At 40.5% G+C, this 18,661-nt stretch overlaps 1 protein-coding gene and 1 long non-coding RNA gene across 4 annotated transcripts in view; one reads left to right on the top strand and one right to left on the bottom strand.

Annotated features, from left to right (window-relative positions):
• Window positions 1-14,516, bottom strand: part of LOC104911659 (uncharacterized) — a 174,776-nt gene extending 160,260 nt beyond the window's left edge. Inside the window, exons 1-5 of one of the 2 annotated variants that reach the window (XR_014884536.1) lie at window positions 14,025-14,516; window positions 11,068-11,141; window positions 9,910-10,010; window positions 5,681-9,499; window positions 5,039-5,128 (exon numbers count right to left, since the gene is read on the bottom strand). This is a non-coding gene — a long non-coding RNA (uncharacterized LOC104911659). Of the gene's footprint in view, window positions 1-5,038; window positions 5,129-5,680; window positions 9,500-9,909; window positions 11,142-14,024 lie in introns of both variants that reach the window. The other variant, XR_014884535.1, reaches the window with a different exon arrangement.
• A 1,349-nt stretch (window positions 14,517-15,865) lies between these two features.
• Window positions 15,866-18,661, top strand: part of ITGA4 (integrin subunit alpha 4) — a 33,330-nt gene continuing 30,534 nt past the window's right edge. Inside the window, exons 1-2 of one of the 2 annotated variants that reach the window (XM_085228659.1) lie at window positions 15,866-16,445; window positions 16,525-16,646. In XM_085228659.1, coding sequence (XP_085084785.1) covers window positions 16,000-16,445; window positions 16,525-16,646 — 568 coding nt within the window. In that variant the 5' untranslated portion in view covers window positions 15,866-15,999. The remainder of the gene's footprint in view (window positions 16,446-16,524; window positions 16,647-18,661) is intronic. The other variant, XM_085228658.1, reaches the window with a different exon arrangement.

The following is an 18,661-nucleotide window of genomic DNA, read 5'->3' as shown; positions in this document are numbered from 1 at the left end:
CAGAAGTAGAGCTTTGGCTTTCAGACGACTTTTCATAAATGCATTCAGCTTACAATTTGTATTGGGTGCAAAAGAGTATAAAAATCAGTATAAAAAACATAACTGAGATACAACAGTTTATAGCACAACTCTTACACTAGAAAACAAGAAATCCCATTTCTGTGAGTTTCCAGTTGATAGTTTCAGAGTCAGAAGCTCATTCTATATAAAAACCAGATTCTGTATGGATAGCAAAGCATGCTTAACCTTGGCAGGCCATCCAGGTACATCGCCCACAAAAGGAGCAGAAAGATTTCTACTGTCTACTGTTTCTCTAAGATCAGATGATAAAGAGGATTACCCAACAGTCTGTCATGCAGTCGACCCTCAAGTCAAGGATAGCAGAAGAGATGAGATCAATTCAAAAGATAGAAGGGCACATTTGCAAAATGCAGAACAAAAGATAAACGTTACCATAAAGTGGTCGTATGTTACACCTAGACAAGTTTCAGCTTTAAGATTCACTCTATATCAAACTAATATCCTCAGCAATGGCTTTGCTTGCGAATGGCTAAAGCCTCATCAGTGACTAAGTATTTCCTCTTTTCAGCAATCACTTTCAACATGGGATTTTACTCTGGAGCTGCTGCATGGATCGGAAAGGGTTACACACGACTTGCACTTGAAGTCCCTCACAGCTGCGGACATTATTTTAAAACTGCTGTAAGCAGTCTGTTTCATTAGGTATTTTGTCCTGCTCCCTCTGACCTTCTTAAATTCATACAAAGTGCTTACTTCAGTCAAAGACACTTTTGTGGAAGACTACAACTACGAGCCCAACTCGTGGCTTGATAAAGTTAGACTTCATTCCAGTATGTTACAATGAAGTATCTATACCACACATGCAAAAGAAACAGTTTTCTTCTTGATACGAAGAAAATGGAAGTACAAGTTTCATAACACGAGATAATGGCCAACTCCTAGTACTTGTTTAAGTGAATGTAATTTATATCTTGCACAGCTTTATACATAGGCTGGATATGATATTCACAATTCTTCCAACATTTAATTAAAACTATGTTGGAAGAGATTTCAATGTAAGTAAGTATTCTTTATCACTAATGTTTCTTCTTTGCTAAACAGAAGATCCAGTGTCTGCATGCTATGGACACTTCCTTTGAGTTTCATTTCCACTCCTATGTGATTATTACATTTATATGAGATAGTGATTATAGCATAAGAGATTACTGAAATACAATTGTTTTTAGACTTTAGGGAGTTGTACGTTGTTCCTGAATGCATCTGTTAAGATCTTGTAAAAAAACTGAGCCAGATGCTGCATGGTATGCAAACACTCTCAGTTGTAAAGATCATATGTGCAAAGACTACAAAATACACTCTGTAAAGTAACTTCAATTATGAACAACATGATAGGCAGCTAAGATTGAATTCTGTCCACTTAAATTGCATAATCCACGCAAATTTATGGGAAAACTTCAGCTGTCACTGAAGCTTGCCTTACTTGAGAACAAAATTGCTCTTAAATATTTAATGTCAGCAATAGAGACAAGTGGAGAGGAAAAATATTAGAAAGAAAAATTTGTGTCTACTGCTCAAGGAGCAATCGGAAATAATTCACCAGATTCTCAGCTAGTGTAAATCAGTCTAACTCTACCAACCTCTAATTCCCCATCATCCCTCAGGTATATTCTATTTAACTTTGGGACACAGAATAAGAGTCTATCGTCTGCCTAAAAGACTGTACTGTTACATCTTAGGGCTTTTAATATAAGGATTTGCCTGATTTACTGTGATATTTTTCTCCACAAGTCACAGCTCATTGGAAGTTCTGTCATCAGTTACAGCTTAAGATGGTAAACAGTTACAGATATGTATGCATCTATTGAAGTCAGAACTTGTGCTCAACTGATTAGATCCAGAGCTGCAGTTTTGTTCCAAATGCACGAACTATGCACTACATTTCATTTGTGCTTATGAATCTGTCCTTCAGATACCAACCCAGACATAAATGGGCCTTTCCCCACTTCTAAGCAGTACTGCGCTTCCTGCATTCTTTCTTCTCAGTAATCACGGCACTAGAGGAAATACACGGCTTTCCCATGCTGTAGATTGTAAAGGATACATAAGTACTAGTCTGAACTCATTGAAAGTCTTTAAAGAACAGTATTTTCTCTTATGGGGTGAAGTGGGAGAAGCAGTTGTATATATATTCGTACCTATAACTACATCTATATTTATACCTAACTTTTGGTATTTAAAGCACTCATTACAGTAGCAAACTTCAAAGAAATAATGAATGTAAGTGAAATGCTTTTGTTGCAAAAGAATATCGATGTTGGTGCTCTAAAACTGATTGCCAATACTTTGCAGTACTTTGCTTTGCCTTATCTTCTGTAAAAGTGATAAATAAATATGACTAGCAGGCATAAACTAACATTAACAGAAAAAAAAAAAAAAGAACCGATCAGGAAGCAGTTCCTAGGAGAGTAAATCAGTACAACAAGCTTTGGCAAACACCATCACTTGCACTGAGGTTTCCATCAATCAGTTCACACCTTTAAACATGGAGACACTTGAAAAGCAGCAGTCCTTCCTTGAACTAGTCAGTGCTCCAGTATCATTAACTTTTGTTCGTCTACCAGAAGTTTTAAGTCCAACGACATAGGAGACATTGCAGTCTCCTAATTATTTCAGAAGCAATGGATCACCTTTTCCATGAAAAAGGTCGGAGAGTTCTCAAAAAAAAAAAAGAGAGAGAGACAAGTATACCAATGTGAATGACCTCATATACTGGACCTAAGTATTTATTTATTTTGGAGCAGAGTTCTACCACTGGTTTAACACAGCTTCCTCAATTTCAAAACACTGAATTATAAACACAACTCCTTTGGCAACACACAGAACTACTTGATTTCATTGTCTTCATAAACAGAATCACATTACATTTTCAAGACCTTAACTGTGAAAGACCAACAAAAGTCTTCTGAAAATATCAGATGACACCAGTTTATGTTTTGGATATTTGAATTCAAAATGAGATGGTTCTGGCCCCAAAATCTGGAAGTAAATATAAGCTTTAACGTAGAGGAGAAAAAAGATGGAAGAGCAATGCAAACATCTCCACATCCAATTATGTTCAAAAGACTCCAGCTGTATTCATGCAGAGACATACACAACTCAATCTTTCCAGCATTAAAAATCTCACTGATTGCCAGATTTGCTTATATAAGCCTTATTTACAGTTCCAAGTATGCTATAAGTTTAAAAATGATGAAGTGGCAAATTGCTCAGAACTGTCTTGAACAAACAAAATGACCACAAGCAAATCCATTCTCTAGCTTACTTTGGAGAACTGCTGTCTTTTTAACTCTATATTTTAACTTTTTAATTATGCAACTTCACATATTTTATGCTTCTATAAACCTTTGCTCTTAACTTTGAAAGTGCTGCTGTCAACACATGGTTATTAATCACTGCAACAGGAGGGCAGTTGGTTATTGACTTGTTCTTCATAGTAATTGCCGCACAACAATTTACAACAGAAACAAAGTTTGCTCAGAAAAAAAAGAGATGTGCAATAGTCTATGTAACAAGATGAAAAAATGCCAGTTCACAAAACAGAAGATTTATGACCCTGGTCTGATATGGAAAAGACATTATAACACATTGCATATTTTGACTTCAAAACAAAAAGACTTTAGGAAAGGTTATTTAAATAGATAACTGCACCACGTATTTATGTAATCACAATTGAAGTAAATAAGTTAGAATACTTGTGTGAGCTTGATTAGAAGATCAACTTTCATTAGCCAGAAAAAAACTAAGAAAACGTGCACTGCAAAGCATATTTATCTTATTTAACCTAACGATTGTGCTTCAGCCTTCATGGAGTCTCAGACAAATACACAGATGGGCAAGATTACAATGAATCCAATGGGAAAAAATCCTCTAAGTTATTAAAAGAGCTAGAATTTCAAACTTCCTCTAACCTTAAATTATTAACAGTGCAAGCAATTCTCTCAGCTTTATTAAGTGAGATGCCAAAGAGTTTTTATGAATATTATTACAGAAACATGGCTCATTTCTGAAGATGTTCAGCATTTTTTAGTTCTAGATCAGAATTTGATTTTCTGAGAAAAAACAGCTTTGCCTTAGCTACACACTATACATATTCAACATCTTATTCTCATCCATCTGTGATGATACTTAAATTCTGTTTTACTAATCTCAGAACTGCCCTCTGTGATCACAGCAAGCACACAAAAAAAATTAGACAAGCAATATTATCATTTTACAAAACAGATATTACATCCTGCTATCCCACAGGCACATTTATGATGCAAACAACTTGTACATTTATGGCTGATTTGTGCACATGAAATAAACTTACCTGAGAGAATAAAGAGAAAACCATAGAACAATGTCTCTCAAGAAAGAAAACAGCTCTGTTGTTTCTGTTCTCTTCTTACGTAGTAGGTTAATAGCCACATAAAATTGTATGTAAAAGTGCTATTGCATACATTTCATAGTGGTGTTTAAATTATAAGCATTAGCATATTTATTTTAGTATTTTTTCTCTTACTCTAAAGTTATAACAGACAAGAAAAACTAAACATTATTCTGCCCAAAACACTAAAGTCTTCTGTTCTTAATTTATTTTTCATTTTCACATCTCTACTCACAGTATAAAAAAAATAAGGTTGTGGTACTGGTAAGTTACTAGATTCTTCATTAATTTTAGATAAAGTGAATACAATCTCACATATTTAGGACAAGACCCTTGACCCTTTTCAAACTCTTCCATCATACAGAATCCCTGTGTGCAGTACAGGAAGGATTCATATGGAGAAGATGTGATAAGAAAGGGCTATCAGGCAAGATCACAAGCTATAACACTGAGCTTGTAATAGCCATCAGCCCCCAGAGACACAGGAAGATATTTGTACAAGCAAGAGCCAGGTCTTTTCCTTACACACAGTATGAGAAATTCCAACTCAGTTTGAAGTCTGGAAAAAGTAAATAATGTGTCATTTCTTACCTCCTGGTTTTGAAGAACAAACTTGACTTTTCCCACAGGTACTAGATATTGGAGTCATCTTTCATCACAATTCTCACAGTGATCTGCACCCTGAAATTAAAAAAAAAAAAAGCGCTAAATCAGGCTTTAGGAAATTGAATTTAAGAGTGAATAATGTAATGATGCTATTTGAATTTGTGATTCACTTATACCTTGAATGTTGCCCTGAATATTGACTATACTTTGCTTTTTTACAGAACCACTCTCCTTGTCCCTTTATACCACAAGTTATATTGTGGGCCTGAAAGATGTCTGAATCTCTGCAGCAAGCAGACCACTGCAGGCTGCCATATTTCCACCCAGCTGCTCTCTCTCTTTTCCTTTTTCAAGAGGATGGAATTAAAAAAAAGGTGAAAAAGCTCATAGTTCAAGAGAAAAACCAGGGGATCATTTATCAGTTACAATGTTGCCATAGATAGACTTAACTTTGGAAAAAATAATTTAATTTGCTGACAGTTAAAATAGATTTGGAATAAGAAAAAAGACAATTTAAAGCCTTTCCCACCAATGCTTATCTCCCAGGCCCACATCACTTCTTCATTCCCAGCTCCACTACCTGCCCCACTCACACACACTTCATCTCTTCCCTTTCCTCCTACTCACATTTTTCACCTGCTCCGGTGTGGGTCCATTCTCCATAGGCTGGAATCCTTCTGGAAAATTTTGCCCCAGTGTGAGCTGGCTATAGGCTGCAGTTTCTGTCAGGAGAACTGCTCCAGCACAGACTCTCCACAGACTGAGATTCCTGACAGAGAAGAACGTACCCTTAGTATAAGTCCTCTCCACAGCCACACAGATCAGGAAAAATCTGGTCAGGTAGAGACAAAACTTCTACGAGGAAAAATACAGTACAATACAGGCTCTCCAAAGCCACAGTGTCTGTGACAGCAAAAAAAGTCGCAGTGCAAATCTTCTCCACCACCACAGTTCCTGTCAGGAGAACTTGCTCCAAGATGGCTCTCCAGTGCTGCGCTTTGTGCCAGTAAAACTCTGCTCTAGTGTGCATTTTCCAAAACCACAGTTCCTGTCAGGAGAACTGCTCCAGCACAAGCTCTCCATGGTTGTGCTTTCCTTTCAGAAAAACTGCTCCAGTGCAGGCTGTCCCTAGCCGCAGCTCCAGCATAGAGTTCTCCATACAGAAATCTAACGCAATATTTTCCTCTCCACAGTCTACAGGAAAATGCTTCTCCTTCTATAGTCTCTGCAAAAACTGTGAGAGAACCTTCCCCCAACCTCCTTCTCTGAGCACATTACTCAGAATTCTGTCCCTCACTCACTTTTTAATTAATTTTAATTTTCCCTCCCCACCTGTGCAGCGCTCTGCCCTTTGTTCTCACTGAGGTGCCAGGTGCTTTCACTGATTGGCCCGCCCAGCTGGGATCCGTTGGAACCACCTAGAACCATCTAGAACCATCTGGAACTGTGTGTGCAGCACTCTCTGCCTACTGCTGAAACCCGGCCATGGGAACCCAAAACAACCGTTCAGCAAGCAGTCATTACAGGCATGTAGCCACTATACAAAGAGTTAGGATAAGCCTTTCTTCTCTAGCCCAGGGAATAGAGGGGAGCAAAGCATGGCAAGCACAGGTGAGAATTGATTCTCTCTCAGACCTTCTGGTACAAGAGCTCAGGGAGAGAAAATACCGCTGAGGCAGGCCAGCTTCAAAACAAGTATTAGGGGCTGGTTCTTTGTACAGAAACAGGCAAAGCTGGAGCAGAGAGAATTTTGGGGCACGGAGATCAGGAAAGTACGATCAGAGGAAATATCACAACTTTTTCTGCTTGTGCTGCAGCAAAGCACCTGCCCAGCAGCCCCTGTGACAGGAGAGCTGGTCTAGACACACTGCTGACCTGAACCAAACCACCATTCTCAACCATTTAAATCACTAACAGATACCATTGCCTATTAAACACGGCAATGCTCCCAGGTGTACCAAAAGTCAGTGGAGCTGGTATTCTCCCAAAATCTGCAGAGGAGTTCCTTTTTTAGAGAATTTCTCTTTATATTGGTATAGCACACTATCATTTCGTGAACTATGTACCTTAGCAACTTAGAGTTGAACACCAGTATTCTTTGATAACAGGAGGAGCAATGCAGTCAGAACAAGCTATACTGTGAGGCACCTGCTGCTCTTGTATGATAAGCACTCAATGAAAATTTTCATAGCCTATCCTTGTCTATACAGGCTGCATACGTTTTTTAAAATAAATTGAAATAAGTTAATGGAAGAATATAAGAGTACAAGAGAACAAATGAGCCACATCCACTTTGTAACAAAAGATATACCTCCATGAATATAAGATTAAAATACGTATCTACATAGATCACAGATGTATTTTGGGTGTTGATTCTGCAGTGTCCAAGTGGCCAAAAGCTTAATTACATTTCAAATACATCAATTTATGATTACAACACTCCAGAGGGAAAAAAAAAAAAAAAGAAAAAAAAAAAAAGAGAGAGAATTAGGACATATCAAAATCGAAGCCTAAAAAAAGAAAATGCCAAATCTATTACACACAGTACTCTAAAACAACTCACAGAAACATCTCTAAGCAGGACAGCAACAGATCATTTCATTATTTCATTTCACTGCAGATTTTATAGCAACAATTAGCAACTAATTGCTTATGATGCCTATTGCATATATCACTGTGTAGAAGAAGGCAGGTGAATAGATGTAACATATTTCGGCAAAATCCAGAAAAAAGGACAGATACACTTACCTTTAAGTAAATTCTCTATATATTCTGTGTTCTGCCTAGTCTGAATATTCTTTCATCTTCCTTGTTTATGTAGCTATAACTTTAAAAAACCTCCTTGCAAACTATATGATGATAATATTCAGATGGCTGTGTTACTACAAGCTCTACATGTACCAAAACCAAAAGAAATTATTTAAAATACAAATGTCTTAACTTATATCAGACCTGATTGCTATGAAATCATCAATACACAGGTAGCAAGTGACTAATTATGAAGATTATGTCAGTATCAATGGCATTTTAATTCAACATTTTAACAATGAGAGATCTGAGAATTTGCCAAAAAGTTTTTATTCTCCCAAATTTTTAAAAAGGCTAATAAATCCATGAAGATCTATTATAAGGAACGGATGTATTTTGTTTTCATTCTAAGAGTATACATGGAAGGAGCACTAGAAAATATTAACAAGTACATATAAAGCTAGATCAACCTTGTTATTTGCTCTCCTCTGAAACAGTCCACAGTCTGAGATTACAGGTGGCTCCACAAAATCATGGCATTTTCACTGTTTTGTACCACAAATTTTTCTCACCTTAATTCTGACCTGGATTTACTTGTAGTTTGTCTTTGATACTCTGTTGATATCTCAGAGCTGCTTCTGGTTACAGACATCATCTACCCTCACATAAATTCAGAGTTTATGAAATAATCATTTTTGTACATATCTAGGATTCCCTTCTAGCTTCAAAGTAATGATCCAATTTCTCATGATTGGAGGAGAAATATTCCTAATTTACTCACTGAAGAAATAAAATCAGACATAGCAATCACCATGCTTCATAAGGCTAGCCTGCACTCCATATTCAGATGTATGATCTCATTGTGATGTTGTCTGATGAAGCACAGTATCATATCCTGGAAGATGTATGTTAGGGTATTCCAAAGGCAAGTCTGAAACCAGAATGGCATTTCCTCCAGATGTTTCTCTTCAACAATCCTCTTACAACAACTGATTTATTTTGTTTTAGGAAGAAGATGGTCTTGAGTTTGCTTCCTATTTGAAACACAGCCATTGTCACTGCTTGAAAGAATACCCTACATTTGGTGAAAGATGTGCAACCAAACCTCCATAATTTTGGAGCTGCTTCCATAGTGCTCATATTTCCTGTGGAGCCAAAGGCTTTCAGGCTCAGCAGACCCACAGACTCTATAGTACTAACTGTCCAGCTGTTGCTAATCACTTATCATGCCTATTTTTGTCACAAATACAACCGAGAGAAAGAGGGGGGAAAAAACATCATAGGAAACCTACACTCTCTTCAAGATATTCAGCTATTTGAATATTCTTGAACGGACATCATTGGAAAGTTACAACTATTAAGGCAGTCCCTGTAACAGGACAGTCTCACTTACTGACGTATTCGAAGGCTGATACAAATGGAATCTAAGCTATAACCAAGTGATTTTGATCTAGTGATGATAAATATTGCATTAATTCTTTTCTGAGTATCTATAATATAGAAATTGATGCTTCCTGACAGCAAAACTAATATCTCCTTTAGTTAAATCACCAAAAATTATGCATTTAGGTTTTTTTTCTTGCTCAGCAGAAGAAACAGATCATCATCTTAAAGCTTCTTTGCAGCTATCAAAGTTCTTTTGAATTCTCTTCTTTTCCCACTGCACCCAGCCTTGTCAGTGAAGTCATGGAACCTGCACTAGAACAGAAACATGTAAAAACTGGAAACTTGCAGTATCAAAAGGTGGTCGAGAATTATTGTTTCGAGGAGAGATCATTAGGTTGAAATAGGAATTAATTGCAGGAAAGGGCTGAATAAAAAACATGTTCATTTTGAATATAAAAATGAAAAAAAAAACCTTTATGTTGAAAATCTTTGAACAAACATATTTACTTCTCATGACAAAATAACTGTATCAAACCTAAAATGCTTCCTTAAAAGGTGAAAATAATGAAAATGCCACAACTGTGACAATCCATGCAATGGATGACACAGACACAACTCTTTATTTATAGTTGGCCCAGATCTGGGAACTCAACAGTCTTAGACAGAAATTCTAAAGAAAAAAAAAAAAAAAAAGAGGATATGAATGAATTTATCACACATACACATCTGCTTCTGATTATGATGATCCATTATTTGCTTATGGTAGTCAGGATGCCACAGCCACTACACGTTATTCTGGAGAACTTGTCTTTTACTTCACCAACTGCTCATGGGAAGAAAAAAAGGTCTCAAAAACGTTTCCTGAAAAGTATGATCATGAAAACACTATTTATCAATTAAATGAAAAGCTGCTTCCTCTTTAACTGATTCTAAATGCAACTGTATAAAGAGAACACGAGCAAAATGATAAAAATTAAGACCTTTGCTAATATGAGTTGCTATTTGGTGCCTCAGACATCTGTGCTTAATTATACTTATCAGTGGACAATATATCCCTTTCATTCAACACATATCTTATTGCAGAGGAAAACTGAAGTTTCTTGAAAAGAATCTTAGGGACAAGTGTAACAGTATATTCGCCTTCTATAACTTCTCAAGTGACTGCAAATGAACATTAGATTTTTGGTCCACTGCTATTGTAGAAAAAAAAAAATTATGGAAAAACAGAAAATATTTCTAGTCTGACCAAAATTCTAAATTGTCCTTGTTAGAGGCTTAGAAATGTACAATTTGAAATAGCAATATTTAAGTACTTTGATAATTCCAAAATGACACTTCCAAATTTTTCTAACTTGGAACAGCTGAACATTTTTATTTCTAACTGAGAGTAGATCTGGTGACTCCTCCAAAAGCAGAGGCAGGCATATATAAAACAAAGGAGAACAAGGGCAGACACAGCTGGAAGCAGGCATATTCGTGAAGACTTTTAAGAATGTGTGCTTTTCCCCGTATTTGCAACACAGTGAAAATGCTCATGTGATCAGTTACTCAAGTTCAGCTCATACAAGGAAATTAATTTAAGCCAAATGCCTCCCACATTAGAGAATAAAAAGGGAGTAGTACAGGTTACACAGAAGAAAGCTAATAACAGACATACATAGGCTCTTCCAGCAGTGTTTTTCTTTCGCTTCTCACCAGCAATGGGATGCATTACACAAAAGCAGTGTTGACAGAGTAATTAAAGATACAATACATTTATCTTCTCCAATTGAACAGCTTAGGGGAAGGCAAAGTTATGGGCTTTTTTTTCAGTGACTTCCTTTCATACTCCTTCCAAACGCAATGAAGTAACAGATAAAAATTTCCACAGTAGTTACTACCTCAGTACTGGGCTCTTGTAGACTGAACGGCTTCTCAGCGCTTGAGTCCTCTTTGAACTCAGAAAAGGAGCCATCTGAAAAAATGAAAACATCACATTTTCTAACGAAAGTTACTCGCATGTGCGCAGAAATCTCCTATCGGAGGTTTCTTAGTTCTCAGAACACAGCCAAAAAACGTGTGGGATCCCTGGCTGATCAAGTGATGGCTGTGTGAAGTCTTATCTGCTGATTTCCTGTGGCTCAAGCTTCAAAATGTTCCACAACAGCTACTCTGTGGAACAGCTTTCAATTATCAAAAAGTACTCCAAATAAATCATCCTAGGGTTATAAAAGCCTGATGGAGGAAAGAGAAGAAATACTAGTGACTAATGCTGTGCTAAACAATATCTTCTGGAGAGACACAAGTGGCTGAGAAAGGTCGGTAATTAGTTAACATCCCAGCACCTTGTCACAAGTACTGCCTCTAGCATATGATTTCTGATAAGCTCTTATTTATGCATTTTCTTATTTAAAAATTATTTTCTTTTTACAGACTTCAGCATTAGTGCCTTAATGCACTTCACTCAACTCTGTCTTTAAAAATCTGCGTCATTATTTTGAGTTTATGTTAATAGATTATTATAGTCATAGTATAGCCCTGATTATCATAGGGCTTTGTGAAGACAAGGTTTACAAAGCTGAGAAATTACATTTTGTAGACAAACTATTACAGCTAGAAAAAGTAGATTGGCTTTCTGGGATCAAGGTCTTCAGAACTGAAAACAAATTTTAAAATTAAATTCAAGATGAGGAAAACTGCAGACTTTAATAAGTATCAGATCATCTCAGAGAAAGACAACTGGTACCTGCAGATTAGAAGGGATATTGCTGAAGAGGAGAGATAAAATGGGGGATCTGTTACAAGTCTAATTGTTACAGCCTGCAGAACCTGAGAGCCCAGGGAAAGAAGAGTTTCTAAAATTATATAATAAACATATTTTCCATTGAAATCTGTATTTTTATACCATCCAGTTGGGTTACAAACAGAATTCTCAAATATGCCTTCCAAAAGGATGCCAGAGATCTCCCTCAGCATCCAGGGTGAAAAGCCCAAAAGCAGAGTGCCAGAAGTTTTGCCAAATGGTAACCTCATTTCTGCTGTGCAGTGTCTGAGCAACTTCATTCTGTTGTGCAGTAGTTGCTTACCTTCACCCAGGCAGTTTTACAATGGTATTTGGTATTTGCTGTTATCTTACCTCTGCCAAGTACATGTACAGTGACTCCAGATATTGACACTTTTGTTTATGAGTATTTGTTCTGCTTTACATCAGGAAATCATGCATACTTCTGTGTACTTACATTTGTCTAAATCTAACTGCTGATGTACATGGCAGAGATGATATGGCCTGTTCTGGTTATGCTCGCATTCTTCCCACTCTGCCTCAACAAACCTCTCCAGAAATATCCAGTGTTCGTAATTACATTTGGAATACTGAAGCTTGAAGGAGCACATATGATCTGAAATACAAACTTAGGTTACCTTGCTCACATGATACTGTATGCTGACATTTATGGCATCAGTAAATCAGGCTTACTCCCATATAACTTTTTTTAAGCTGGGCACCTCAGGGCACAGACAGAAGAACATTTGGGCTAAGATATCTGAACTCCAGCTCACTCAGTGCTGGGGAAATGGATTTCTGTTTCCATTTTAAGGAATTAGACGGATAGATATTAGCCTTTAGCTTTTCAAATTCTTGTCAGTTACTGATACAGCCCCGTGAGCTGGGGAACTGGCCTAAACCAGGCTTCTGACACACCAAATGCAACTGGCCAGTCACACAGTATATGCACCGATCTAGATCTGGGGGTGTAGCTGGGTTATTTTTAACCCAGATCACTTTTCTCATCTGGTTCACTGCTCAGATACATAACAGCGTAACAGAGAGAGCAGCATGATTCAAGAATGAGCAGCAAAAGATGAGGAGAATCAGATGAAGTACACACATCTGCTATAAAACACATTTGCCAAACTGTGGCCTAATATACTTTCTCACGTAAGAAGCCATCCCAAGAGCTTCATTGAAATTGCCTTAGATGGTGAAGCAGCAACAAGCAGAAGAGCAAATCACCATGATATTTTGCTCTAGTGTTTAATCACAGAATATGGCAGGAGATATGCTGCTGAGATTGCATACTAGCGAGGTTATTTTGGGAATTATTTATTTTCATTATTTCAGGATAATTTCAGTATCCATATTTGTGAAGAAAATATAAATATGTATTTTCTCTGTAAATACACGTGCTTTCAGTGTTCATTCTATCTTTTCTGTAAAGTTGTCTGAATCCTTAAAACTCAAGTTTTCTCTCCGTTACATCATTTTGTCAGTTTTGCTTTGAGATTTTGTACTCTCCTGGCCATACACCAGGACATTGGTGCTTAAAATTTCAGGTATTTCTCAGAATGTTGGTTTCTGATACTCCAACAGATTTACGTAATTCCATGGACTTCATTGATGGATAACGACTGCATCCATTCTAATACAATCTAAAAAACAATGGACACATTTCTTCCTGACAAGGAAGGTGTAACACAGTTCTCATCTGCTTCAAGTAAGCATTTATGTGCTAACAGCTAAAGCCCACAGCTTTAGGATCTACCTTTTCTTGTTAGCTGGCATCTGTGCCACCAGCTCCATATCCTCTGTAGCAGTCCAGGGACCACTAGACTGGAGGTTCTACAAAATCTCTAGAAATTTCAGCTACATTTCTTTTTCCCCAGGCTCTCAAACATACCAGTCTCAAAAGATTAACTCATCTCTGAATTCTGCAAATAACTTGTGTACATTTATCCCTTGTCTATACGACACTTGTTGATAAGCTCCAATGCAAACTGTGAAGAAAAGGCCACCTACGAAGGGGGTAGTGTGGAGGAGGCTGCAGTCTTCTTCTCTGGTGATATTCAAATGACAACCCACCTGGATGCTTTCCTGTGCAGTCTACTGTAGGGAACCTGCTTTAGCAGGGGTTTGAACCAGATGATCTTCAGTGGTCCCTTCCAACCCCTGCAATTCTGCAATTCCCCCAAATGGTTAGAAACACAGCTGCAAAGAAATTGCCTAGTTCACTCAGTTGGTTCCAGCATCAACTATGTGCAAAATGATAGACACAAAATTGATCTTGACAGAGGGCAGAAAGGACAGATATGCCTAGACCATACAATTGCCAGTGAAAAGGAGGCTGAGAAATTGCTCTTCCCTTTTCTGGCGTTCAAGGGATAGAGCTTTTTGGTGATTTTTGTGACTAAGAAATGAACTCAAGAATTGTAATGATCTTTCAGAGAAAAGCCTGGAAGTCCCTGAAAACTGGCTATGGGGTCAAGTAGTGGTGAAATGATATTATGGTTTCCCACCAATTAAACCACAATTTAGCATTTCGGATTTGAATCATGCTTGTTTTGTTGCTTTCAAAATGACAATGAAAACTTGCCTGGTAGAAATGCAGATTCACAGCTGCTGTTGATTGTCGTAGCTCCTTTGATGTCAGCAGTTGGAAGCAAGATGAATAGCAGCTGAGGGGCTCTTTAACTCCTTTACACAAAACAGTCACTGCCCGGCATCAGTATTTCCCAGGGAAGCCCTGTGATTTCTAGAGATCATTACTTTAAAAAAAGATAGTTGACTGACTGTCAGATCTTGCAGTGCACTGATCACGTTCCAGGAGCTACACACCTGAATGTGCTTAGGAAGTTGAGATGTATTGATCCTGCACTGCCTCAGCGTCCCACTCTGGTAATTGCTCAGTATTGAGCAGAAGGATTACGTTTTCTGCACCTCTATCACCTGAATGGGAATGAGAGGGTTTTTTTTTTTTTATTATTTCAAGCAGCTTATAATGCCATGTTCTGAATTTCCATTAGAGGATGGTACATCACCATTTCACACTTACTTCTAACGTGTAGAATATTCACGAGTTGAAATGAGAATGGTTTTGTCTCCCATCTCCAAGTAGTAATCTTTACAACTAAACTTAAAATTTTGAAGAGTTAAGATCTTGTTCCTTTAACTCAAAATTGCATTGGGCTCCGCTCTGTTACCAGGCTGCTGCAGCAACAGGAAGCCCTGGTATTTAAGGGACTCTGAGGCAAGGTTTGCTGGCAGAAGTAACAGCCTTGATTTCAACAATTTAGCATGAGCTAAATTGAAACACACACAACAAAGCTTCTTGCTAAGATCAAGGAAGCCTCACTATCTTGTTATCTGATAAGCATCCTACCTCTTGTGCAATGCTTGGGTTTGTTGGGTTTTTATAACTCCTGTCCAGTCCAGCAAACTGGCTGATAACTTTGCAAGCAGCTCACAGAAAGAACTGAACAGGAATGCAAAAAGTCATTTTAAAATGTGAGTAAAGTCATGAGGGTTGTTCCAATTTCATTCCCTTTAGGGAGAAGTCATCAAATGGGAGCAGTCTCATACAACACAGGCAGGAAGAGGCTCAGAACTGTCCCCTGCTTTTCAGACACCAGTTTCAGGACTCAGACATCCCTTGCAATGAAAGGGTGGCCAGGAACGTCAGCTGAAGTGCAGCGAGTCTAACAGAACAGATTCTGAGATTAATCTGCTTTTAGAAAATGCAAATCCGACCACGTAGTTCCCCCACAGCTGGCTGGGATTTCCCTGCTGGGACTCGGGGGAGATGCGCTCAGGGGATCCAGCCAATAGAATCCAGCCCGCCTCGGGCACGTCGAGGGCAGCGGGCAGGAATGCCGGCGGGCGTTTCGGGCAAGGCCCGGCTCTGCCGGACCCGCCGCTGCCACACTGCACCCAGACGGCTCACCCACGCCGCCCACAGGGCAGGTGAGAGGGCTGACGGCCCCGCGGCGCGAGGTCCGACAGGCCGAACTCCCCCGGGGTAGCCCCGCAGACCGCGCCGCTCCGGCACCGCCGGGCGCGGATGGGGCGGGGAGAAACCCGACCTCGCGCCCGAGACGGCAACGGGGCTGCTGCGGCGCGGCAGGAGGCGGCGCGGAGGAGCCGTCCCCTCCCGAGGGCACCCAGCGCCGCGCACCGCAGCTCCCCCGCTCGTCCCGCCGGCAGCGGTCGCTGTGAGGGGCGCGGGCGGCCCGGGGCAGGGCACGGGGCAGGGCAGGGCAGGGCGGGGCCATCTCTCTCCCCGAACGGAGCGGGAAGGCGGGCGTCCGTCTGCCCGGTGCCGGCCGAAGCCATGCGGAGCTGCGGGCGGGCTGCGCGCTGGGCCGCCCCGCTACTGCTGCTGTGGCAGTGTCTGCCGACGGCGCGGACCTACAACGTGGACACCCGGAACCCGCTGCTCTTCCGCGGGGACAACGGCACGTTCTTCGGCTACTCGGTTCTCCTGATGGGCCACGGCGATGAGCGCTGGTGAGTCCCGGACGGGTCGAGCCGCCGCGCGGTCCCAGCCCCCCCGTCGCGACCGCCTCACGCTCCCCTCTGCCCGCAGGCTCGTGGCGGGCGCCCCGCAGGCCAACTGGGCCGCCAACAGCTCCGTGCTCAGCCCTGGGGCCATCTTCCGCTGCCGGATCGAGAGCAATCCCCGCGGGAGGTGCGAGCAGCTCCAGCTCGGTGAGTCGCGGCGGGATGACTATTGAGCGTTGCGGGACGGGGGGTGCTGCCGGGCGCTGCGGAGCCGTTTTGCACTGCTGGGAAGGGAGTCGGCTTTTCTCCGTCTGGGAGCAACAGACCGCAGCAGAACTTGGCCGAGAGGTGCCCGCTCTCTGGTCTGCATCTCTCAGAGCCCTGCTCAGCCGCTCCGGGGAGAGGTTCGGTGCTTTCTCGTGCTTCCCGCAGCAGGCTGGTGAGGCAGAGCTGCTGTCATCCGCACGGGCTTCGGAACACGGGCCTGGGCCTTCTACAGAGCCGTTCCCGCAGCAGCTGCCCCGACTCACGGTGCGGCACGGCCACCTGGCACGGTGCTCATCCCTCTTCATGAACTGAGCTGAGCTGATGAATGAGGGGACCAAAACTACGCGTGACCGACTCCATTTTTCCACCTCCCGCATTTAAGCAAACTTTTCCCATCCCTGGGAGGTGTGGCTTCACACCCAACTTCTAAGTGTCGGATGCTTGCTCGAAACAAGAGTGCTTCTCAACAGGTTGCCGTGTGCACATCTCAGTTCCTCTGGGCTCTGTTTGTGTGCACATCTCAGTTCCTTTGGGCTCTGTTTGTGTGCACACAGCACATTTTGCTCTGTCTCTGTGCTGTGCCTATAAAGTCTCCTGAGTGTTCTGCAGCCGTTAGAGTTGCTAACTTTCTGCCCAGTCAGGATAAGAAGCGCGCGAAAGTTTTCAAAACGTTTGAAAGCAATGTAGGCGATAGCGTGCCGTGCCCTGGTGCACGCTCAGGATGGGGGCAGGGTTCTGAAACAAAAATGTTAGAACAACGATTTCCCTGTGCCACTCTGTGTGGTGCTCAGAATGGACAGGGTTTTTTGTTTGTTTGTTTGTTTGCAACTGGCAGTAAAAGTTACAAATAGATAATATATAAGTATACAAGTGGTTGCTCATAGAAAGAACAGCACATGAATTACTTGGGCCGGTATAACTTCATTGATGTTGGTTTGGTTTGGTTCTGTTGTTGTTGTTTTTATTTATTGGAGTAATTTTCTTCCAATGTTAAATTTATACAATATATAAGAAATAGCTTTCTTCTCCAGTTGCTTGTTTAAGAGGCTTGGGAAAGTCAAAGAAGTCAATCAGTGGGTGAAATAACGTATGCAGAAATGGTGTTGAGCCTCTACTCCTGGGTTGGAAGCTAAAATAGCCTCTCACTGTGTAGGTGAGGAGGAGGGTGCTAAGGTTTCAGCTTCTTTGAAAGCTGCAATACCTCTGCAGCACTTCTCCATTCACTTGTTTAGCCAGTGTGGAGACGAGAGCTCTGTCTAACAAAGGAAATTCATGGTCTTTTCCTTACTAGCTTAAGAGATCCGAAACAAAATGATGCAACAGGTGACCAAAAGTGTTTACGTGGTACTAAAGCTTAGGTTAACACTGTTTCTGTCCCTGAATTTAGAGACTGCAGGTTACACAGCAATGTTTACTGTCTTGTCCTGAGCTTTTAAAAACAGTGATACCGCAAGAGAATTTTGCAAAATGTTTATTTCCCTTAGAGCTAGATAGCATCTTTGTAATACCAAGGTTTGTCTACAGTATTTCTGAAGGTAAATGCATCTGAAAGGAAGAGTTCCGCAGTAAAACAAGAAGTGAGGTCAGTAAAGCAGCCAAACCGTGATGTGGTGCATGGGATGTAAATGAAGTAGGGTAGGATCTGAACTTCATTAAGTCTCTGCCTTCCTGCTGAGCAGTCACAGAAATACACAAGGGAATTTGCAGTTGCAAAGCTAAACTTAATTATCTCTTGTCTAGCTCATTGAGGCTGTCAGCATCTTGGGGTCATAATGGTCTTTATCAACACTGTGTCTTTCAGTCAGTCAGTGACCTAGTTCTTCTGCTTCTTACTAGCAATGAGTTTGGGTTCTGAGCTTGTAGAATAGGGTAATTTTATCTGAAAATGGTGCAAGAATATATTACATTCCTGGAATGGGCAGATGGCAAAACAGCCATTTTTATCTTTCTTTTAA

This window comes from Meleagris gallopavo, chromosome 7, assembly GCF_905368555.1.
Source record: "Meleagris gallopavo chromosome 7, MGAL_WU_HG_1.1, whole genome shotgun sequence".
NCBI lineage: Eukaryota > Metazoa > Chordata > Aves > Galliformes > Phasianidae > Meleagris > Meleagris gallopavo.
Note: the sequence above shows the minus strand (reverse complement) of the source record. Positions and strands in the feature narration are given on the sequence as shown.